This window comes from Microcebus murinus, chromosome 20 (assembly GCF_040939455.1).
Source record: "Microcebus murinus isolate Inina chromosome 20, M.murinus_Inina_mat1.0, whole genome shotgun sequence".
NCBI lineage: Eukaryota > Metazoa > Chordata > Mammalia > Primates > Cheirogaleidae > Microcebus > Microcebus murinus.
Genome location: NC_134123.1, coordinates 4,716,201 through 4,740,124, shown reverse-complemented (window position 1 = coordinate 4,740,124; position 23,924 = coordinate 4,716,201). Strand labels below are relative to the sequence as shown.

Below are 23,924 nucleotides of genomic sequence, written 5' to 3'. Positions count from 1 at the left end.
TTTCAGGCATTTTATTACCATCAGCCCCTGTTAATCTCGAGGAGTAACAGTTACAGGAGCGACGTCAACTCTAAGAATGGCTAATTATTGTCATTATTATTTTTGAACCAACTACAATTTACAAAGGGTGCGTAGAGGGAAGTAGGCACAAAAGAGCACACCCTCTAGAGGGAGGTTGATGAGAGGGCTTCCCGATAGCTGGCGCTTCATTGGCAGCGGAACAGCGTGTAAATAAATCTCATTTCCCTCCAACGCGACTCGCCACCAGCTTAATTACAGCAGCCACGAAGTGTGCATGTGTGTGTTTCTTTCATTAGCGAAAGAGGGTCATTATTAGCCATGTCTGGTAAGAATTATTAGTAAGGGCCTGGTTCACCCTCGATAGGTGTCCTCAGAGAGCAGAGAGGAACTTTCCTTGTGAACTAAAGAGTTTCCAATTAAGGTGGTTTGGAAGAAGCAGGAAGCGGCAAAGCAAATTAGAAAAAGATCACAGAAAGGGAAAAATGGGCGTGGTAGCCGGAGGTTCTGGGAGGCTCGGTTAATCACTGAGGAGGAAGATTTCCCTCTGGGGACTGGACCCTCTTCCTCCCCACATCGCAACCCAGAAATCTTGGGGCTATAAACCCCTCCTGGGGTTCTCTCTGGCATTCTGGCTCCTGAAAGCTGAAAATGAGACTTGCCCTTGGGGGACAGGGCTTGGCCACTCTAGCCACCTCTTTCAGATGGCTTTTCATACCCCCCTCCCCTCCTCCTAGGGGAAGGAGGGAAGATCAGGCCCTGGAGGACTGTTGCAGTGAGCATATTGTCCTAGAAATAAATAGCTGAAAACCCAGAGTCAGAAATTAGTTAACACAAAGGAAGTCGAACCCTACAGGCCCAGCTCCAATTGTCTGCAGGAAGCGCCCTGCCCAGGGGCCTCTGAGGGAGGATTTAAGTCCATTCTGCCTGGCACTTGATGCACAATGTAGGCAAAAAAGTTTTTTCTTTCCTTCCGACCCCCATCCCCCAAGCCCTGAATGATTAGGTCCCTCATTAAGCAGTGTGAGAGGCTGCACCTTGTGGCGCTAATAAATCTCTAGTGATCCAGGAATCAAGGCTGTCCCGGCTTCGTGCAAATGCGTTCCGCTGCTCGCGCCGTCTGTCCTTGTGCCCAGCAGGGCAGAGCCAGCAGCTTGCAGAGCAGGAGGGAACCCAGGAGCCCCGGCCCATCCACGCCCCCCAGTCCCCAACAGGTGTTCTTCCAGGTGCCCCTTGGATGCCTCCGGGGATGGGAGACTCACCCCATTCCAAAGCAGCCTAGTCCCGCACGGCAGCCCTGATGGTCCGTTTGCAGAGCACTTACTGAGGGCCACCAATTACTTAATTAAAAGACATTACGGAGAACTTCTTCTGTGTTAGGCACTGTGCGAGGTGTTAGGGACTAACCAGATGACCACGATGGAGACTTCCTGCCCTCCCGGAGCTCACCTGGCCTGCGTGTCCGGAGACTGTAGTGGTGATCGTGACAGGGCAAGCTCTGGGAGAACTAAAAGGAGGAACTGTGAGGGCGTGGGGGCCGCAGCGCCACTGCCCTGCTCGGAAGAGGAGTTATTAAACCCAAACTTCTTGCCCTGTCTTTTTAAAACCCTACCCAACCTGGCTCCCACCCAAAAGTGCTGACCTTTCACCTCCCGGAGCACTCCAAGCTTGCTCTGCCTCAAGGCTTTGCACTAGCTGTGCCTTCCACCTGGAACACTGTTCCTCCATGCTTTTATGCCTGGCTTCTTTGTGCCTTTCAAGTGTTTGCTCAAATGTCCTCTCCCCAAAGAGGTCTTTTTTGGCTATAGTCGCCTCTGCTCGCATCACTGCCTACCTGTCGCCTCTGTTGCAGTTCTCTGCCCTGCGTCTGTCACCGCCTGAGATTTTCTGATCATTGTATTCCTTGCTGCCCGTTGGATTTTATCGGAGTGGTTGAGCGCTGTGTCCCCAGCCCAGGATGTTGTCTGGCATGCCGTAGGCCCACAGTGATTAACGGTTGAGTGGGAGAGGACTTGTGAGGCATGTGCCGGCTCTGTCTGTCCCCTCGTGTAATCCCCACAACAACCTCCTGCTCTATTATCCTCCCATTTTACAGATGGAGAAACTGAGGTTCAGAGAGGCTAGGTAATTAACCTAGGGCCACATAGGGGTGCATCTCCAGCTCGTCTAAGGTCGAACCCACGCTGGCAGTCCTCATGATGAGCCAGTGGGTTCTGACTTCTGGGGCCGCGCGGGCTCTGTTCTGTGCCCTGTGCCCTCCCAGAACAAGCCTGCTTGCTTCATGGCCACTCCCCAGTGGTCTCCAGACCGTCTCTCTGCCTCCCTCTGCACGCCCTCCTAGAGGAGAGAGTCTCTCAGGGATGCTTGGAGAGATGTCCAGGGACAGAGTTCTCTGAAGATGTCGCCATTGTCAGAGAAGGGGACCAGGCCGCTAGTGCTGGCCCTGGGAAGGCCCCGGGCAAGTCGTGCAGGAAGGAGAGGGATTTGCCGCTCTGCCAGGAAGGGGCTCTGAAGACCCGCCAGGCCTGGACCGACTGTGGGGGAGGGCCACCGACACCCCCGCCCCCCCCCCCCCCCCCCCGTGTGCACCGCTGGCTGGGGTCTGCAGCAGTCAGGCCGTGCACCAGGCCACCTGTTTCAGATGTCTTCCTGGGCTGTGTCACGGCACAGTGGCCCGAATTCTTGGATTCCTGGGGTAACAGATCATGGGTGGGGAGGACGGTGCCACACGGTTCAGGTTTCTTCCAGGAGCTGGATTTGGAGGAAAGGCCCTGGACGTGGGCCAGGAGAGCCTGGGGGCCCCGAGATGAGCTGCTGCTCTTTATTTGCTCCGTCCCTGCTGTGGGGGCCTCTTTGCTGTCCTGCCTGGGGGCCACCGTTATCCTTCCTTCCAGGGCTGGACGCAGCAGCTCAGGGCTCGAAGACTGTGGCTGCAGGGCCCTGTGGGAGGGACGGCCCAGCGCCACCGTCTGGCGTAGGTGCCAGGCTGCGGTGGCGGGTCCCGCACTGTTTTGGTAGAATACCAGCCTTTGAGTATCACCCAATCTTTGAGAAATCAGAACACTCGTCTGGCTGTGGTCACGGTGGGAATTTGAACCCAGGTCTGGCCTCACAGTCTGTGCCCGACCACGGCACTTCCACGGAGCCAAGTGGGCCCTGCGGACTCCACGGCGCTCCCGTGCTGGGACCGTGTGCCAGCGAGGCCTGGCCGGGCCGGCGTGTTTCAGAGTGGGGCTCTCGAGCCTCTCTGCGAGCCTGAGCCCCGAGCTCGGTCCGCAGTCTGGGCTCCCACGTCCGCCCGGCGCCACCAGCTCCGGCTTGGGCTGTCCCGCCACTTCCTGGTTCAGATGTGGGGTGTGTCCCAGGTCGTCCTCGGGCCCCACGCTGCCGTCAGACCCTCTCGCTGCTCTGCGCCCTGGACGCGCGGGCTCCTCCCAGCCCCGGCACCCCGTTCCTGTGCCCGCGGTTCCCTCCCAACCGGGAAGTGAAGCGGGCTTACCCTCCTCCTCAGCGAGGCCGCCGCCCCCGGGCTGAAGCCGGGCTCCTGGTCTCCTCACCACCTCTCATTCCCCTCAGAGCTCTGATCCTCGCAGAAATGACTTTGTTGCTATGTGTCTGCGTCTTTGTCCCCCGTGAGAGGGTGACCTCCGAGAGGCTCTGTCTGCCTGTGCCTGGCCATGTCCTAGGACAGCCCCTGGCTTGCTGTAGGTCTCGAATGTTCTGCGGTCCCGTAGATGCGCCGTAAACGTTCCGCCGTCTGTCTTCTGGAGAGGGGCGCCAGGCTGGCCAGGGCCTCGGCCCTGCTCCCCACGGCCGGCCGTGCACCCCCGAGAATCAGCACGGCCGGCGCAGCGGGCGGAAGGTGCCTCCCCGAGGAGGCTGCTTCCCAGAAAGGTCGGCCTGCTTCCCCACCGGATCCCCCAAGGACAGAGGAATTCAGGGGCATCTTGGAAATCCTTCGGGCTTGGCCCGGGAGGGCGTGGATGACTTGGGACCCATGTTTAATCGCTGGTGACGAGACCCAGGAAGCCTCTCGGGGTCCTGCCTGGGAAGGGGAAGTCTTTTATTGGAAGCTGCCAACTGAGAATTCCCAAGTAGGAATCTCCTAAACTTTCCCCAGACCCCTGGGTGCGAGGAAGAGGCCCTGCCGTGACTCACCCAAGTGGGAGTGTCCCAGGTGAGCGTGTGCTCCCAGGCACACGTGTGAGTGACGCCCAGAGGGGCTTGTAAGAAGAAAACAGTGCGGCGTCCTTCCCTCAGGGCCGGCTGCCCAGACGCTGCCCTGCACGGCCCTTTGTCCTTTGCACTTGCACGTGTAGAATGGGAAGGAGGGAAGAACGGACGGCCAAGCTCTGGGGACTTTCAGGGGCCATGCTCCAGGTGATCTGAGGCAGGTGGTCCTCTGAGCACCACTTCCAGAGATGCTCGACTTCCAGGGTGAACCTGTCTGTCTGCAAAGCAAGGAAACCTGTTCCCAGATAGAGACCCGCCGCCCTCCCCACTTCTCTGCTGGGGCTGCGCTCGTTTCACTAGGAGCCGCAGACCCATGTGACTTCCCTCCAGACGGAGCTTTAAAGGCAGACTCTAAAAAACGATCCCTGGAAGAGATGACCACGGTACAGGGGGAGTGGAACAAAGTGTGAAAAGGTTACAAGCCAGCGTGCGGCTGCGGGCCCCGTTCTCAGGCCGGGATCGCTGCACGTGGCCGCAAATGCAGGCGGGCCGTGCGAGACCCTGGCCAGCAACGCGGTCACAGCCCAAACCTCTGGTGGTGAGATTTCAGGTGATTTTTACTATTTTCTTTATACTTTTCTGTATGGCTTGTATCTTTGACATCAGTAACAGTTAGCTTTGTAATCAGAAATAACAGCGCAGCTTCATGTTTGTGGGAAAGAAAGCGACTGAGAGGCACAGAAGCAGTTCGGGGAGGCCGGGAAGCCGGCGCGGCCTCGGCTGGCCAGTTGTGCTCCCGCGTGGGGCCACGGTCAGGACCTGGGGTGCTTGCTGGAAGTGCGGCCGAGCCCCCAGCGTGGGCGTTTCTGGGCGGGCCCTACTCTCTCCTGGTGAGTCTTACTGCTCGGTGCCCCTCTCTGGCGGGTGCCTCGGCTTGCAAGGAGGTCCGCCCGTGCTGCTGAGCCACCTGCTTGCCTGCTTGTTTGCCACCATGCAGGTGGGAGGGCAGCGCCGGGGTCCTGCGGAAGCCCCTTGTCCGAGTGGGAAAGCTGAGGGCTGTGGTCATGTCGGCCTTTGCCTGTGGCCTGGACTTCTCCGTTCACCCCTTTCCACGCGGGAGGGGTGAACCAGAGGGGCTCAGCACCTGCTCTCCTGGGAAGCACCTCCGTGGGCGGAAGGAGCACCGGTCTCCGGGGTTGGAACCCCTGTTGTGCCGTCCTCTGGCTGTGACCCTGCCCTCTCTGGGCCGCAGCTCCCCATCTGTGACGGCGCCTACCTCACAGGCGGGAGGTCGCCGCGGGGTCCATCAGGCTGCTTCCTTTTCCCTCCCTGCAAAGAGAAGGGCTTTGCTGGAAAGGTTTTCCGAGACCGTTTCGAGCCCTGACCCTGGCCGCGTCTTGCCTGTAGCAAGCGATCGTGTGACGTCACCCGATGTGGTTTCTTAGCAGGCATCTCCTCCTGGCCGGCCCGGCCGTCAGGTGCCACCCTGCAGAGAGAGTCTGAGTGATTGTCCCCGTTCGATGTGCACTGATGGAAGGGGGCCAGGACGCCTTTTAGGCAGTACCTGGTTCCTCCTTAAATTAGGCTGTTTTCCATTTTCATCTCCTCAAAGGTGGTTTTCCAGACTCAGCTGTGACTCACAATCTCAGCCTACCTGCAGGAGGGTCAGAAAATTGGTGAGAAGTCAGAGTTGGGGCATTGATTTTTTTTTAAACACAAAGGCGGAAAATCTGCATTTACTTAAAAACGACTAGCGTGGTGCTGTGCAGCAAGGGGTCCTGCCGCCCTGTCTACGAGAATCTGCTTTAAGGAACGACGTGCAGGACTTTAAATCATCCCAGCCCTCATCCATTCACCCGCCACGGTTGCTGGGCACCCGGCGCGTGCTGGGGGTTCCGAGACGAGCAGGTGGAAGCTCCTGCCCTGGGAGAACCAGGTGCTTGGGGACCATTTATTTTTCTTAGGCTGGAACCCCCCGCCCCCCCAGCCCCCCCCTCCTCCCCCGCAGGGAAGGAGCCAGGGCTGGACACTGGCCCTGGTTCTGCCAGTGACTTGCCTCGTGGCCCGAGGACGACACCGGAAGAGCTGTGGGTCGGGCTGGCTCTTGCCCCCGGCCTCTTCCATCGCGAACTCCGTGATTCTCCAATTGGTTCACCATGGTTCTTTTGAAAATTTTTATCATTTAAAAATTGTTAGTAGCTCAGCAATAGTGTTTTTTTTAAATGAAATATTTCAGATACAAAAGAGAATGACGAGCATCCCGGGTGTCCCTTCCAGTGTGAGGAATGTGACACTGTTCAGCCTGGCTTCCATCGCGTCTGTGCCGCCTTTCTTCTGGAAATATGTGGAAATGATAGAGAAACGCTCTTGGTAGGCACGTTTTAAAACCGAGTATCAGTGTCTTATTTTACCACATCTGTAGTTGATCTTAGGTTGCCTTTTCCCTCGACGTCAGGTCTGGAGGAGCGACCCACCACGGAGGCGCCTGCACTCTGCCTCGCTAGTCCGAGTCGCCGCGTGGCGTCTGCTCTGTGACCGTGCCGCTTTCTGCCCACCCATCTCCTGTTCGTGCGAATGTAGACATTTTCTCTTCTTTTGGCGATATTCTGCGGTGAACATTCGCACCCTGAACTCAGGAGATGGAAGCAGGAGTTTTCTAGCGCGTGAGCCTCGGCGCGGGCACCCTCCCCCATCTCCCGCCGTCAGCTCGGCTCTCCCGTTTTAGGCAACTTGCTTCCGGAGGGTTCCAGAAGGTGTCTCCATGGCCTCACTGAGTCACGGCCCAAGACTGGGGTCTGCGAGGAGCTCGGGAGACTGTGACGAGGGCGGGACAGCTGCCAGGCACTGCTCGGCTCCAGGGGCCCCAGGCTCTTGGGAGGAAGTAGTTCTTCTGCCTCTTGTCCTGAGCTTTCTTAGAAAGTACCCAGCTCTTTGGAAGCAACAGTGGGTGAGCAGATTGAAGAAGCCACCTTTGGGCAATGACCTAGGGCAACGACCCTCAGCTTGTGCTTTTTAGAGATGGAGAAACTGAGGCTTGCTGGGTCTAAGCAGATCCCTTGAGGTGTCTGTCTGCAGGACCTACCAAGCCCAGGAAGCTGCTCTGCTCTCCATCCTGTGCTGTCTCTCTGCACCCGGAGGCCAGGAGTTTCCTTTAATGACGCCTAGAGTCAATTCTGTCACTTCATAGGTGGGAAAACCCAGCCCAGAACAGGAGGGCTAACAGTACACCCCACTTACCTAATACCCTCAACACTACATTGATGTAGGATGTTGCTACAGATGGGGAAACTGAGGCTCAGAGGGAGGAAGTGACTGGCCCAAGGTCATGCCAAGAGTTAGGGACAAAGCTCAGATGACAATTAGGCATCTCCTTCACCTGTCCTCATTTTAGGGTATTTCTCTGCCCCACTGAGCGGGCATTGCTGCCCAGACACCAGCTGGACCTTCTGTGGGGTGAGGAGACGGTCCACTGAGTCCCGGTCCCCTCACCGTGTCCCCGGGACTTCCCACAGAAAGTCCTTTCCTGCCTTTGATGCAATTTCTTGCACTTTCCCGATAATATTCTTGTCTCTTCCTAACGTGAGGGGGTCAGCTGTGAGGCATCTCAGCAATTTATAATTCTTGAAAATTCTGTTTGGTGACACGAGTTAGCATTTAATAGACACCCTGCCACCTCCTCTCTCCCTATTGTGACAAGCTCCTGGCAGAACTCTTTTGAGACTCAGGGTAATTGCACCGCGCGCGGACGGGAAGGCCACGTTGCGCCCCAGTGCGCCTCAGAGACGCCTGCACAATAGACAGTCAGGTACGCGTTTGCTCGGCTTCAAGGTAATGATTTAAACTTAATTTGACCCTTGATGAGGGAGCCCGTGTTTCTGATCGGACGCAGCCTCTCAGCCTGGGCTCGCCCGCCATGCCGCCAGTGCTAGCACAAATAATTCCTTCATAACAAGTACCTTTCAGAGGGTGTCTGCTGCTGACAGCTAATATAGAATTATTGCCCCTGAATGCATTTCTGTAATTACTTCCCAGAGATCTGTCTTTGTGTTAGAAGACATTTCGCACTTTAGTAGCATGAGTGTTTTGGGAGAGCCCGAGCAATAATTATGAACAGTCTTTCCGTGAAAATAAACTTAAAAAAATTATAAAAGCTAATGCTAAAATTGGTTAGAGTCAGGGAGGAATTTCATTTGAATTTGATTCATGTATATTTATTCCGAGTATAATAACCTTTCCTGAATGGAAACTTTTTTTTAAACAAAAGCAATAATGATGCAGAGAGCCCGCTTTCTAATTTTTGAGCCATAGTGAAACTGAAAACTGATTAAAAGTGACAAGTTGCTCGAGACTGAATAAAGGAGCGTGGTTGCGGAGCTCTGAAAAGGAGACATTTGCGGTAATGGGAAATGAAATGATTCACAGTGTGATCAATAAAAAATTAGCAGCATTTAATAAAAGGTTTCTGCTTCATGTTGACTAAAGAGCATCGTGAACAGTTTGAAATCCGAGTTAAGTGACGGTTGGAGGATGGGCCTGGGGGTGGTGAGTGGGGTGTGCTCCCGCATGTAGATCGAGGGATATTGGTCATCTCCAGACGGCCAGGCCCCCAGGGGGGGAGGGCTGGAAGTTTCCTTTGCGCCACCCACTTGACCTTTGACCTGTGGCTAATGGCCCCCAGTCTCGGCTCCTCCTTGCGTAGGAATGCGTATACAGGAGTCCAGGCCACCGGCCAGGCCTGCCTTCACGGGCTGGCATGTGCCGAGCCCCGTCTGAACCCAGTCCCACGCCGTCGGGGTCACCCGCCAGAGGCCCCTCGAGCTCTGCGGTGGACGGTGTTGTGCTGCCCGGCCGCTGCTTTCTCTGTCGCCTGCCTTCGGAATCCAGGTTTCTGGAGATATCCGGAATGTCTTACGGCCACTTGTGGGACGCCGAACACCCTCCTGGGGAGAGGGCAGTCGGCGCAGAGCTGGCAGGCCTCAGCAAGTGGGCGGGGCCGTCGGGGGCAGACCCCGCGGGCTCCTGAGGGGCCCATGACCCGCACAGGCCCTTGGCGGTGGGCTGGGGGCCGCTGCCCTCCATGGGGGGGTGCTGGCCCCTCGGAAGCTGAGTGTGGGCCTCCGTTTGGCTTCCCCTCCCCCCAGTGGAGCAGCGTGGCGAGAACCACTCCCTCAGGCCTGCTCTTCTCCACGTGCCACTCAGTGTCCCTGGAAGGTGACCGAGTACCAGGCTGTCTCCATGCCCAGCAGCCGGTTAACTTTTAAAGGCTTTGCCCGGACTGGAGGGAGGGAGGCTCCTTGTCCCGCAGGCCCACCTGGGAGGTAGGCAGAAGGCCCCAGGCTAAGGGGTCATTGGTGGGGAGGGAGCAGCTGGCCTCTGGGCTACAGCAGAGGCCCTGGAGCCTGGGCTGGTGGCTGCTGAGTCCCCAAACCAGAGAACCCTCGGCTCCCTGCACCCTGGGGCAGCAGGCAGGGCCAGCGTCCATTCCCAGCCTTATCCTGTTGTCTCTCGACCCTCCCCAGAGGTACAGACCTGTGGCTGGATCTTTAAATGTCAGAGTGGGCAGGGCCCTTCCAGACTGCTTCATTCAGCAGCTGCTTATTGAGCACCTGCTGTGTACCAGGCGCTGTGCTGGGTGCTGAGGGGTGGGAGAAGGGGAGACAGGGTGACCCTGCCCGGGAGACGTTTGCGTACCCTGCACATGAAAGTATGATCACTGCGGGCAGGGAAGGTGCCCAGCAAGCGCCTGAGCTCCCAGGGGGCCTGGCCCCGTGGGAGTGGAGATTCCCTGATCTGAGACCTGGGAGGTGAGGAGGCGCTGGCTGGGAGAGCGCCTGTGCGCCTCCTGGTCCAGCAGTGGAGCTCTTCCTGCCGAGCACTGCTGCAGGAGTCCCCTCGCAGAACGCAGAGGACGCAGGCCTCCCTGTGCGGGCTGACACCTGGAAGTTCTGCCCTGGGCCTGCCTGGCACAGCGGCAAGTCACTGAGGTGCACTGCTTTAGAGTGGCTTCTCCTTGGTCCGTGCCCTAATGTGCAATGGGGTGACCAGGCCCAGAGAGGGCACACCTTGCCTGGAACCCACAGCAACCTCGAGTGGCCCCGGGGCTCTGGGCTCTCTGTCCACACCACCTGTGTTTGTCTTTGACCCTGCACCAAGCTCCTGTAGCCTGGCCGCTGGTTCTGTTTCTGGGGTACAGACCCATCCTCTGCCCCCTTTTCCTTCTCCCCGGAAAGAGGAGCTCCGCTCTCTGCAGCCGCCACAAGGGGGTGATTTGTGCCCCAGCTTGTCGCTTTGAGTTCAGCTCCAGGACCAGGAGCAATTAGGAGTGTCAGGTGCTGGCACCGGCCACAAATTAGCTGGATTTATTGCTGCCCTGACATCCCTCCTCTCTGCGCACCTCCGTCTCCCCTTGCCTGAGCCGGGGCATGACAGCGAGGGAGGGCAGAATGGTCACCGCCTCAGGAGGCCACGAGGGCGAACAGTGCACAATTTTCATGGTTCCAGGGTGGCTTTGTCCGACTGTTCTTCATTACTGCATGTGGTGAGATCAGTTTTATTAAGATTGGAAGGCTTGGAGCAGTGACGCCGTTAACTATGCTGGAAAAATATGGTTTCTTTTTGGTGGGGGCGTCTGTGATTGATTTTTCTCCCCCGCCCTAGCTGCCTTCTCTCCCCCTCTCTCGTCTGCTTCTTTCCCTTCTGCCCATTCCTTACCTGGCACCGCTGGGAGCCAGGTGCAGGTGTGCCACGGGGCCGGGAAGACACCATCTCTCTTTGCCTCTGTGGGTTCGGCTGAGAACTTGAACCACCCCAGGGAAGGTAGAGTCTTCATTCCTTTATTTATGGAACACCCGTAAAAAGAAAGGTGCTGGTGACAGCAGGTCACCTCACTCAGTTTGTTCTTTAGTGTGTCTGCAGCACCTGAACAGGGGCTGGCATATAGTAGGTGCTCAGTAAATGTTTGTTGATTGACTAAAGATAAGGGAGTATTTGCATCTGATAATGGCTCCAGCTTTTGGGGAGCAGATTGCTGACGGCACCTGAGTGGCAGAGACCTGGAGTGAGATTCCCTGGAAGGTGGTCCCCACAGGGAACTCCTACAACCTGAGCAGGAGGTGGTGCTGCCCTCATTCTCTAGGTGAGGAAACTGAGACTCGGAAGTGTAAGTAACCAAGGTCTCACACAGAAACGGACTTGGACTCCTAAATCTCCAAAGAAGAGACACTTTCCTCACTGCCCAGCCAACCTCCCTGCCTGGTGAGCAGTGAGCAGATGACCCCGTGACCCAGGGGCACCGGTGGTGCGTGCTGGCCGTGCCCCATGGCAAGAGACCCTCAGCAGGTGGCTGCGGCGGTACCCTGCCCTCCAAGGTGTATTGTGTGGCCCACACTGTGTTTCTCAAAACTTGAAGTCAATATTTAGAAATACAGAGATTTTACATAAAGACATGGATTTCCTTGTTTAAAAAAAAGCAGCTGATGTGATTGTACCAGGGGTCACGTGTCCATGGCTGACTATCTGGAGGAGTTCAGCAGGGACCACTTCCTTGGGCGGGCTTCTGCACCCCGACCCGGTCCAGCCTGTTCCACTCATCTGTATAATTTGTGTAGGGGTGGCGGCGGCACTGGACTCGTGAGCCCTGCCGGCCCACTCATTGTCTGAGTGACAGCCACAAGGTGGGCTGTCTTACCCAAGTGAGCCTCAGTTTGGCCCTCTGTAAATTAGGGCTGATGGTGACATCTCCCTTGCTGGACCACAGGGCGCTGGGTGGAGGGGACGAGTGGGTCCGAGGGTCTAAGAGGAAGCCATTGCCATGACTCTGCCGGTCTTTTTGGCCTCAGGTTCAGAATCCCTGACAACAGAAGAGGCGTTCTCTGGAAGGTTCTAGTCATTTCTGTGGTCAGCTGTGGGCCTGTGCAGAGGCTTGTCCGGCGTTCAGTCCCTCACAGCCAGGCAGGATGGAGCACCCCGGGGGGCTTGTGTGATGCAGCCCAGCCCAGGTTCAGCGTCTCTGACCCGGGTTGCAATTCCACCCACAGCCATTGGCGCTCCCCAGACAGCCAACCCTAAGGAAGAAGTCGCTTCCTTATTTAAGAAGCAGAACTTGGACAGCAAATTATGTGTTAAAATATTTGCCTACAGCTCTGCTGCCAAGGGGACCCTTTAGGCTGCATGTTAAATGTTACCCGCCGCCTGCACGGCAAACATTTTAAACCTGCAGATAAACAAGGGCTGCCTGGCGGAATTCGGGCTGGCCATGGAGGCACAAGCAGGGTGGCTAATTGGGGCTGGCAGGCGCCTCACCCAGCCCGGCCACAAGTGCTCACGCAGGGCCCGAGCAGACGCCAAGCAGAGGCTGAGCCGGGGCTTTGACCTGGCGCCAGGTTCTGGGCGTGCTTCCCGCCCTTGGGAGGCGTTAGCAGGAGACGCACAGGCTGTTGACGTGGGATGTGCGTTTCCACTGAAAAAGCGTTGCTCCAGGGTGGAGTCTTTGCAAATGTTCCCCTCAGCTGCCTGCAGGGACGGAACGAGGGCGCGAGGGTGTAAACCCGTCCGTGCTGTGTCCCCAGGCCTTGGCCCAGGCCTGTGCCTTACAGACCCTGTGGGAGATGGCACCGCTTCACGGTGGCTTGGGAGGTGACTTGTACCGTACTCAAGATCACACTCTCTGGGCGGGGGGAGCACGGACTTGAACCCAGGACTTTCCTTTCCTGGCTGAGTGGCTTTCCCTTTTGTGGGCTACGGGGCCATGTCTGTGCCTTTCGGGGACGTGTGCCGCGACGCTCCTCACCCTTCTCTGGCCTCAGGAGCACGTGGTCTTCCTGCCAGCCCCTCCCGCGTGGCGCCTCCCGCGCTGGTCTGTGTCGTGCTGCGCGTTGGCTTCAGTCACTTGACTCGCAACCGCAGCAGTAAGGCAGTCATCATAAGCTGCTATTTGCTCAGGGCTTATCATACATAAAGTTGACATATTACGTCATGAAAATCACTTAACTTAGTTCAGTGAGTCCCTGAGAGGGTGAGTGACTTGTGCAAGGTCCCCAGCTGCCGACTGGTGGGACGTGGCTTTGAACCCACACGGACTGGCCCCAAAGTCTGCGGTTCTCTTCTGTTCTTCCCTGCCGTCCTGACGGTCCCCGGAACAGGAGTCCTGCTGTCTGCTGCGTGTGTGTGGCGTTACTTAGTGACTGTCTGTATGTCAACGACTTGGTTCTGTCACCCCGCTGAGCTCCTCACGCCCGCGCCCCAGTGCTTCCTGCGCAGTTGAGCTCCTGGTCAGCCCCGGGGTGTGCCTAGAATTCACCCGTGGCACTTCTGCTTTCTGCAGGGGTGGGTGGCACCTGCCAAGGTCCGACAGGGAGAAGTGAGACCTGGGGAAGCCTCGCCAGCCCCCCCCGAGCTGACTCCCTGCCTCCCCACTCGCACCGGGCACCCTTCCTGGCCGGCCTCTCTGTGTGCCGCCGGTCTCCGCTCTCCCCTGCACCCTTCTCCCACCCAGCCTTGCTCCAGCCTCCTCGTGGCACCTCGGAACCCTGCAGGGCGCCTGTGGCCACCTGTGTGGTGTGCTGCTCGGCTCTGCGTACACCCCACGAAGGCCACCTGTGCAGGTGAGCCTCACCTCCACCTCTCGAGGTCAGAGAGGAGGGTGTCACCAGAACCAGGCTGCTTATGGGCACGTGAGGAACCAGAGGCTCTCGTGGCTTGGTCAGGGTCCCTCGTGGTGGGGTGAGGGTTCTAGAGCCAAGGCTGGAACCTGGTCCCTGGCCGGCCCTGGCCTAGGATGCAGCCCTGGCTGCGAGAACCTCCTCTCTGGTGTCCGGTTGCTCGTCTGTTTACCACTCACTCGCCCGTGTTGATAAGCATCTTTTCTGTGCTGGCTTTGTGTGGGCTTGGAGGCCACCAGGCCACACGGTGCGGGGAACACCCGTACGTCGTGGCAAGCGTGTGCCTGGCACATGTTGACGCTCCATAAATGTTTGCGACGAGTGAAGGAGCGAAGGGACGGATGCCGCGGTGGCGCGGGTGTATCTCCCGCCCCGCAGGCCCCGCCCCCACCCCCCTACCGTGGGGTGCATGGAGGCTGCTCCTGGCCTCCCACCTTCACGCTGTGGCCGCTCAGCCCTGCGGCCCCAGAGGCGGGGCCCCAGCGGTCCCCAGGAGGGTCTCAGGGCGCCCAGGGCTCTGCGCTGGCCAGCTGACCCCGGCTTCCTCCCAGGGAGCGGCAGAGGCACCCTTCTGCAGGACCCTTTCTGATCACTGCTGGCGGGCCTGAGAAGGGGGGTTTCTCACTGCTGTTTCTGCCTGGTCCTCGGCTGGCCCCTGGGAGAAGCAGGTGAGGCCCCGACGGCCTGACTCATGACCTCGTGAAGCCTTTCTGAGAAGGTAGGAAATGTCCTGTTCCCAGACTGGCAGCCTGTGGCCAGCCGGGCCCCTGGGGCCTCTCTCCTTTCCCCTTTTCCTGGCACTGCACTCGGCCAGCTGTCCCCTCCCAGCCCTTTAGTAGGCATTGCCTTCGTGGCCCCTCCATGCAGTGGTCAGGAGGCAGGATCTAGGGTCCAGCTCTGCCCTTCCCAGGGTGTGCCTTGTGTGTGGGCCTGAGCCTCGGTTTTCTTCCTTTCTGCACAGGGGGCTGTCCATCATACCTACTGCAGCTGGGTCCTGTGACTATCAAAATGGGGTGATGTCAACGTAAGTGGTACCAGGAGTGGTCAGCATCGCCTCTGGGTGCATGGGGAGGCTGGGCCACCTCCCTCCATCCCTGACAAGCTCTTTGCTGCCCCTGCCCTCGAGGGCCACTCTTCTTGCACACAGCCCTCTCTGTGGGTCCTGCTGTCCTCTCTTTCATTGTCATCTCCAAGGACAGCCCTTTCTTAAGGGCAGTGGCTGGGGGGAAGTTCACTACTTTCTAATGAAAAGTGATCAAGGTGGAAGGTTTCGTTGTGTTTTCTCTTTGCTCACAGGAGTGCCCCGCGCCCACACCTTAGGTCCAGGGACTCAGGGTTCCAGTGGGTGTGGTGTGGAGGGGTTCACTGCTGTGGGTATACCCTCTTCCTCCTGGCTTCAGGGAGAAGTTGGTGAGACAGAACAGCGCCGTCATGTGTTAGGATGGCCCATATTCAACTCTTTTGACCTAAAAAGATGGCATCTTGATATGGCTCAACCCAGTACTTGCCAGATAACAAATAGCACTGTAACCACCTCCCTCCCGCTGCCTCCACCTGCGTGGATATTCAGAGACCTGCTTCTTTGAAACCGACTCTGTTCATCCATTCACCTGATAGTCATTGATTCCCCGCCGTGTGCCCCCGTGTGCCAGGGGCTGGGGCGGGCCCTGCCCTCATGCAGCTTACGCTCTGCTGCTGGTGCTGGGGGTTCTGGCTGTCTGTTGCTGGGTGCCAAGCCACCCCAAACTTGATGGCCTAAAGCAGCACTTTATTGTTATTTCTCGAATTTCTCTGAGCGGACTGTGTTCACTTGGCAGTCTCTCGGGGCATTTCTCGTGCAGCTGCAGCCATGCGGTGCTTGGGGCTACAGCCGTTGGAAGGCTCATCTGGTTTGGGTGTCTCTGTGGCTCGGGCTTCTCAGAGTGTGGTAGCTGGTTCCGAGCGGGCGTGTTCTGGACGCAGGGGAGCCGAAGCCTTCTTCTGGTCTGGGACATCACTTCTGCTGCACCCTATTGGTCAAGGGAGCCCCCAAGGCCAGCCAGCCCAGAGGGGATTAGGGCCCTTGTCTTGGGGGGAGTCAAGATCTCACTGAGGAGGAGCAGGGGTGGCAGGGGCCGCCTGCCGCAGGGAGACAGGTGACAGAGCAGCCCACAAAGGCAGCAGCACCCATCACGCTACGCACGCCCACCTTGACTGCGAGCCCTGGGGGAGCCCAGCGGGGCTGCGGCGCCGGCGCTCCGGCCAGGCCGGCGGGAGGTGCTGCGCGGTAGGTGTGGAGTGGGGCAGTCTTCCAGGTGGGTGCGGGGAGTGGCGCCCTTGGCAGAGGAGACCGGGCAGTTCACGGAGTTGGAATTCGGTCTGTGTGGCCAAGAGCGCTGTGGTTAGGGCCCTGCACAGGGCTCGAGGGTGCTCACAGACCCCCACACTCCTCATTTTCCCATGGAGTCTCTGCCTCGAGAAGCAGGCGTAGCAGAGACAGACCTCGCCGGGCTTGAAGACTGGCCCCGCCACTCTCCTTGTGGCCTGGCTTGAGCTTTGTCACCCTACAGAGCCCCAGTTTCTGCACCTCTGAGATGGGATATGACGGTGACAACTCACAGGGCTGTCTGCGCTGGGAAGTGCCAGGCATACAGCAAGTGCTCAGACAATGCTAGCTGTGCTTGTGGGGCGCCTGGGCAAAAGGACGGAGGTGTGCACGCTGGAAAACGGCCACGTGGTAAGTGGTCCAGGGTGGGGCTTGAGCCCCAGGGAGCTGTGTCCCCTGCTCGGGCGGCCAGCGTTTACGGCCCCACACGTGGCCCCGAGGGACGGGGCTCTGATCGAAGAGCCGTTCGGCTGGCACTTTCCCTGGGCGAGCTGTCTTCACGCTGCTGCAAACCGGGCAGGGGCTGGGGAGAGGAGCCAGCCGGTTGCTTTCTGGAAGTCCAGCCCCGGAGGCCGTGCAGAAAGAGGTGAGCTGACCGCCCTCTCAGCTTGCGACTTTGTGTCCGTGGGCCTGGCAGCTGGATGGGCCTGCAGGTCAGCTGTGGCTGGAGCCCAGGGGGCCACAGAGACACGGGGCAGCACTTGTGACGAGGGCTCAGGCAGGACCAGGTGCCTGCTCAGGTGACGTGCAGCCTCAGGGCGGGGCCATCAGGGCCTGTGGGGCTGGACAGGGCAGGACTGGGGACAGCAGGCTGGACCAAAGGAGTAGGGAGGGTCCAGTCATTTGGTCCCCAGGGGCTTACGGAGCAACTGCTTGGCTGTGCCCAGGAAAGGGGAGACCCCAGGTAGGACTGGTGTCCTCAGAGCTCTCTGTCCTCTGAGATTCTGTCTTCAGGGCCTCGCAGGCCTTGAAGCTCCCATAGGCCTCTGGGAAGGTGTGCTGCTTAATTAACAGATCGGACTGGTAGGTCTGGACCCTCACGAGAGTCTGGGTCACTACGCAGAGCCTCATTTTCTCATCTGCAAGTGGAAAGATAACACTGTTTATCCTCGTTTGTCATTGTGAGGTTCAGATACTTCTAGGCAGGAAAGTGCGTTGCAAAGAGCAACACCTGCCCGGGATTGAGGGCCTCCCGTTCTGCCGAATCAGCCGAGGGGCCCTTGGGTCTTCTGGGAAGACCCGCTCCCCCAAATTTCTTCAGGCCTGAAGTCTTCCCTCTCTGACACCCCCTTCCTGGGATCAGGCTGGCTGACCTCTGGCCCCGTCCGCTCTGAGCCTGTTTCCACCCTCGGCCCTTGCCGTCCTCCCCGCCCGCCACCCCTGCCTCCCCATTAGTAGCCAGCCGCAGGGGAGGTGACAGTTCCTTAAAGCAGATTTATACTCTTGGATGACTTTATGGGTTTTTGCCTTATAAAAACCTGAGAGTTGACATTCTGATTTATCTACTCCTGAGTCAACAGGATGTATCAGATTTAAAGAGATCAAATACATTGTAATGTTCGTGGTTTCAGTTGTGGATTAGACCAGCTATTACAGAAAGTGCTGCCAAGTAAATATGGCCAAAAAAAAAAAAAAATAACAAGGGGATAATTTAAATATGTCTATTAAAGTGTGTGTTAAGTAAACCAGCACAAGCGTGGTGCTGACTGTAACTTGCTATCTGGAGAGCCGATGTAGTAGATAAAGCTGGAATTGTGGTTCTTGTTTTTCCTCCTACAGAACATTTTTTATTGAGGAAAAAAGACTGTAAACGAGGAATTTCGGAGACGGGCGCTAGACCGCGTAGCCATGGTTGTGTGATGACTTACAATATTGAAGGCTCCAAACGATAATTCTCGTTTCTTTGCTTTCTGTTTCTTGCTGTTGCCGCCGCAGCGGATCACATTCCCTGAGATGAATATGCTGCCTGACTTGTAATGGGATTTCTGTGTTGCGGGGAGTTGGCGTGCTCTGATAATAAGAGAACCTAAAAATTGTACATCCCTTAATTGGTAAGAAGAGAGACGTGTTGATGGGCCACAGATGGAAACAGTGATTTTTGCTGCCTCCGTGCAGCTCCAGGCGGCCCCCACGCAACGCCCCGCCTCGGAAGGCAGCAGCCGGCGCTCCCAGGGCTCGTTTGTGTTCCCAGGTTCTTGACGTCGGGTGCTTGGAAGTGCATGTTCTGTGCGGACGGGAGAAATATAGCCCTGATGACAATATCTGTTTCTAAATTGAAATATTTATAGGACTGTGGTTTCCACCTTGGATTGAACGCAGTCTTCGTTTCACGTCTCTCTCTCTTGCTTTGGTGACCAGCCCTTGGGGGCTTAAGGTTATGTGTTAAGCCTTTTTCTGTAACTATGATGTCATGTATGTACACACATGTGCACACAGCTATGTGTACTTTTGCATAAGCACATACATTTGCTTAAGTATTTTTATGCATAAATAATAGAGATCTTTTTCTTTGATTTAAATCAGTGTTGCTAGTTTCTGGGCTGGTAGATCCGTTTTCCAGGACAGACTGTGGGAAGAGGCAACACACAGTTGGCTTTTCCAATCCAAGTGTCTCTCTATTTTAATGGGCAAGTTTTATCCACTGTCATTTATTAGGATTACTGATATATCCTGTGTATTATATTTACCAAGCTTCTTTTGCACTTGGATTTACAAGTTCTTGATGTGTCTTATTAATCTCTTCAATGCTCTTCCATTTCCCACAGATGTGCAGGGAAGTGAACTAGACAAGGAGTTAAGTTGTCGAGCTCTAAGTGTCTGTAGGGTGCTGGGAGGTTGCTTCCCCTGGCTGGATGCCAGGTGCCTTACCTGTGAAACGGGAGTCACAGAGCTGTCCCTCTCTGTGGGGGGCTGGACCACATGATCTCTTGAGCCCCCTTTTAGTTCTGGGATGTGTAAGACTGTGAAATGGGGCTGTGTGTATATAATTTTGGCTTGGAAAAATCACAGGATGCCACACAAATGCAACGCATCATTATCATTAATTCACTTTTCTCTACACACTAGCCGCTCTCTGCACAGTGCTCAGCATAGAATAGGTATTTTATTTTAAACAAATCAGTTGAGTCATTCCAAGGCTGGCTGTCACTCTCCAGGCCAGTACCAGGTCACAGATGAGGGGTCGTGCGTTAAAGCTTGAGATTTGACCATCCGTGGTTCTTCAAATGCGTGTGCCTCCTTTGTTCCAGAATCAGGACATTTTTGCAAAGAAGCAAGCCAACATCATGCATTGGGAGGCCTGCTGTGTGGAAGGTGAATGTGGCTAGGAATTCTCCCAGGTCTAAATTGTGAGGCTTTGGGGAAAACTAAAAATTTAGGAATTTGAGGACCAGCTGATGGAGGCTCTAGAGAGGTTCATAACGGAGTTGGGTTTTTAGGAGACGCTAAGGCATTTTCACCTCTCTGGTGGGTCATGACCCCTGGCATCCATGCCCAGAGGGAAGATGACAAGAGATCCCCCTAGAAGATTTGTACCAAGAATTAAAGAATCTAGTTGAGAATTACGGCACCACATGCTACAAAAAACCCCATCTATTAATATACTGAGAGGTGTCAAGGATAATGGACCCCGGGAGGTAGAGTAATTAAATGTATCTTAATAAATGCCGGGTAATTCTTTCAAAACCCTTTCCCCAGACCCCATCCGCTGACACGGACTGTATTCTTCCTGTTGGCAGGAGGCCTAGAAGGAGAGCCGGAGTGTGATCGGAAAACCAGCCGTGTGCTGGAAGACAGGAACAGCGTGACAAGTCAAGAGGAGAGAAATGAGGACGATGAAGACATGGAGGATGAGTCAATTTACACCTGCGATCACTGTCAGCAGGACTTCGAGTCTCTGGCAGACCTGACGGACCACCGGGCTCACCGCTGCCCTGGAGGTAATGCTAAGTAGCACCGGGACTCTGACAGGTGGCTACACGGGTAATTGGACATAGCAACAGCTTGAAGCCTCAAGTGAGATTAAAGAATTAATAATGTAATTTTACAGTTAATGTCATTTTATTGTGGTGTCTTGGGTACCCTGTATCTGCCTTTTAAATAAAATTAAAAATAAAAGCAACAGCTTTCCAGCAGGCAGGAATTAGGTAGAGGCACCCTGTCCCTGCCCTCCTCCCCCCAAACTGTACTCTGCGGTACGGGGGCTCTCAGTGGGTGGGTCTGCACCCCGGATTCTGGAAGGGCTTTGGAAACCCAGCAATTAAGAGGTTGTTAGTGCCGAGTTAAGCAGCTTAAGTGTGGAAAGCTGCATGAAGGAGTGAGCTCCGAGGCAGGGCTTGTGACGGGGCAGGGAGAATTTCAGAGGCCAAGGTCAGCCCGTGCAGAAAGGGACCCAGTTGCTCCTCTGTGCTTGCCCTGCTTTTCTGAGTAGGAGAAGGCTGGCTGGGAGCTGTTTGCGCTAGACCTGACTGGAGCAACAGTTTTATAGGAGCAACTGAAGACTTCATAAATTTTGTATGTGTGTGTGTGTTTGGGTGTCTGGGTGGGTGGGCCTGGGGATATGCGTTCCCTGGGGTGTGGCAGCCATGCGCCAGGGGCGGGCGCACTTCCAGGCTCTGCGATTTGCAGAGAGGGAGTTGATAGCATCTGTGTTCCTTACACAGCCTTCCTGATCTTCCTCCACTGCGGCTGGTGATAAAACCCCTCGGATGCTGGTTTGTGGAAGAGGCCCTGACACCTCAGGCCAGCATTCTAAAGGATCCCTGGCACCTGTTTGGGGAAGATTTGCTGGTGGGGAATAGATTGCGTGCGACCCAAAGTTCTCGCTTTCCCTACTCCTCATGCCATCTTGGAAGTTTGAAGCCAACTGTTTGGGGAACAGCTATGACTGGCCCTCTAGTGACACCTGTGCCTGAGCCTGGCTAGACCAAGTCCTGTCCTCAGCATCTGGAGGGAACAGATGTGAAAAAACCTAAGAGGACTTAAGAAGCCTCTTAACAGTTTTAGACTTTTGAGGGATCAGTAATTCAAAACCCAGTGATTTAAAATTTGTGATATTTCAATCTCAGGAGAGGTGATGGTTAACTTATAATTCTAGAACCAGAATCGGAAGTGGCCTGGGGGTTAGCTTTTTCAATGCCCTTATTTCCCCATGGGGAATGCTGTGGCAAGAAGAAAAGGCGACTGCTGGACGTTTGCATAGGCATTTGCTGGCTGAGTCGGACCTCTTCAGGACCCTGGGCTGTTGACAGTCATCTCACTTGAGAAAATAATGGACCCTGGTATATTTCTTTTTTTCTTTCCTTCTTTTTCTTTTTCTTTTCCTTTCTTTTTCTTTTTGACAGGGTCTTTCTCTGTTGCCCGGACTAGAGTGCAGTGGCATCATGATGGTTCACAGCAACCTCAAACTCTGGGCTCAAGCAATCCTCCTGCCTCAGCCTCCCAAGTAGCTGGGACTACAGGCACGTGTGCCTCCCTGCCTGGCTAATTTTTCTATTTTTTTATAGAGATGGGGTCTCGCTCTTGGACCTTGATGTATATTTTGATTTAGCCAAGAATTGATGTGGAATCTTAACTATAAGACAGTGAAATACTGTCATTTACCTTAAAAACAATCAACCAATTGATCTTTTATTTTCAAATTTTTTTTTGTCTAAGCCACGAGTACTTAACCCTCTGACATATATTATTTTTCATATATACATGCAATTTTTTTGTTGTTGTTTTGGTTTATTTATTTATATTTTTGTTGTTTGTTTTTAAGACAAAGTCTTGCTCTGTCACCCAGGCTAGAGTGCCATGGCATCAGCCTAGCTCATAGCAACCTCAAACTCCTGGGCTCAAGCAATCCTCCTGCCTCAGCCTCCCGAGTACTGGGCCTACAGGTGTGTGCTACCATGCCCGGCTAATTTTTCTGTTTTTAGTAGAGATAGGGTCTCACTTTTGCTGAGGCTGGTCTCGAACTCCTGACCTCAAGTGATCCTCCTGCCTTGACCTCCCAGAGTGCTAGGATTGCAGGCATGAGCCACCACACCTGGCTCCGGGCTTCTAGCGCTGCATGCTAGCACTGTGCTAGGGACGCTGTGAGTGGACACTGCTGCCTTCGGGAAACATGCACCTGCAGGGAAGGTGCGCTTGACAGCCGACAAAGACCATTTCGGAGAGGACCATGCCAGGCTGCGGCTGGGCTGAGGGTGCTTAGCAGAGGTTTCCGTGGGGACAAATTAGCCCCGTGCTGTTGAGCACGTGGGGCCCAAGAGCAGCACCACTTGTCCATCCGCTGTCGGCCCTCCTGGGGTGGTGGCCTTGGGTGCAGCCCTTGTCCCTTGTGGAGGCTGTCACTGCTGGCCTGTGCAGGCAGTGCCTCCCCCCCGCCCCACAGGTGTGTCTTAGGAGCGGCAGCGCTTCCGGGCAGCTGTCATTGGGGAGGGCTGTGTGGTGGGGTGTGCTTGTGGGTGGTGATCTTGAACGTGGTTCTTCTTCTTCTTCTTCTTCTTTTTCTGAGGCAGAGTCTCACTCTGTTGCCCGGGCTAGAGTGCCGTGGTGTCAGCCTAGCTCACAGCAACCTCAAACTCCTGGGCTCAAGTGATCCTCCTGCCTCATCCTCCTGAGTAGCTGGGACTGCAGGTGCATAACACCACACCCAGCAATTTTTTTTTTTTATTAAGTTTTTGTAGAGACTGGGTCTTGCTATGTTACTCAGGCTGGTCTCCAACTCCTGGCCTTAATCGATCCAGTCCTCTCGCCTCGGCCTCCCAAAGTGCTGGACTACAGGTGTGAACCACTGCATTCGGCCTGGTTCTTCTTTAAAGCTGCTTCTGCAGAGTGACTGCTTCGACTCCGAGTCTTTCTGCGGCAGGTGGGGGTTGGGGGCAGGGTTTTTCCCGTCAGAATCTAGGAGAGTAGCTGTGAGGTTTGGAGACTTCGGAGGCAGGGTGCTCACGTGGAGGGAAGGCACCTACCGGGTGGCTGTGACGGCATTCCTGAGGGAGACCCCACCCGGAGCCTGGGCCCCTGCTCTAAATATCCCTCATGTCGGTTGGGAGTGTGGGAAGGCACCTTCTCCCCTGTCCGTCGGTGGGGAGGCAGCACTGGGCCACGTGGGTGAAGAAGCACGTGCACTTCAGCGCCTGGGACAGCCCCGTCGCGTGCTTACTCCACGGCCGTGTGTGTGCGAGGAGAAGCCAGCCTTAAATGCGTAAGATATTGAACACAGAATGAAATAAGCAAAATGCAGCCCTTTCTATTCGTTCCCATGTGCCCAACAACTGTTAGCTTTCTCTTTGTTTCTCTGCAGCCCCTACCCACGAATAGCAAATGTTTACATGCTTGAAGTCACGAACACTTACCCTTTTATATGCTGCATTTGTCACTCAACATTTTTTGAATGGAGTCCCAATGTTATGCAGTCATCACCATTTCCTCTCTTTTTGAGGGGGACCGCTCTTTTAACTAGCAGTGCTTAAGGGAGTAGAGCTTGAGTCGCTGGCACCGCATCCATATCCTATAAAAACACTAAATGCAGACTGAAATGCCATAGATGAGGGTGTTGGCAGCACGGCAGACACCGGCTGCAGGGGCTGCATTGGTGAATGCGGTGCGCTTGTCTGTTCCTAACATTGTTTGTGGGCACCAGGTCAGGAAATGGCAAGGATTTGGTGGCTGGCTGAGTTGCGAGGATAGGAAGTCCCCATCACTTCAGGTCTCATTGA

At 55.7% G+C, this 23,924-nt stretch overlaps 1 protein-coding gene across 1 annotated transcript in view; it reads left to right on the top strand.

The window, feature by feature from the left end:
- ZNF423 (zinc finger protein 423) overlaps positions 1-23,924 on the top strand; it is a 313,414-nt gene that overhangs the window by 81,958 nt on the left and 207,532 nt on the right. The window contains exon 3 of the mRNA XM_012788967.2: positions 19,953-20,153. Coding sequence (XP_012644421.2) covers positions 19,953-20,153 — 201 coding nt within the window. The remainder of the gene's footprint in view (positions 1-19,952; positions 20,154-23,924) is intronic.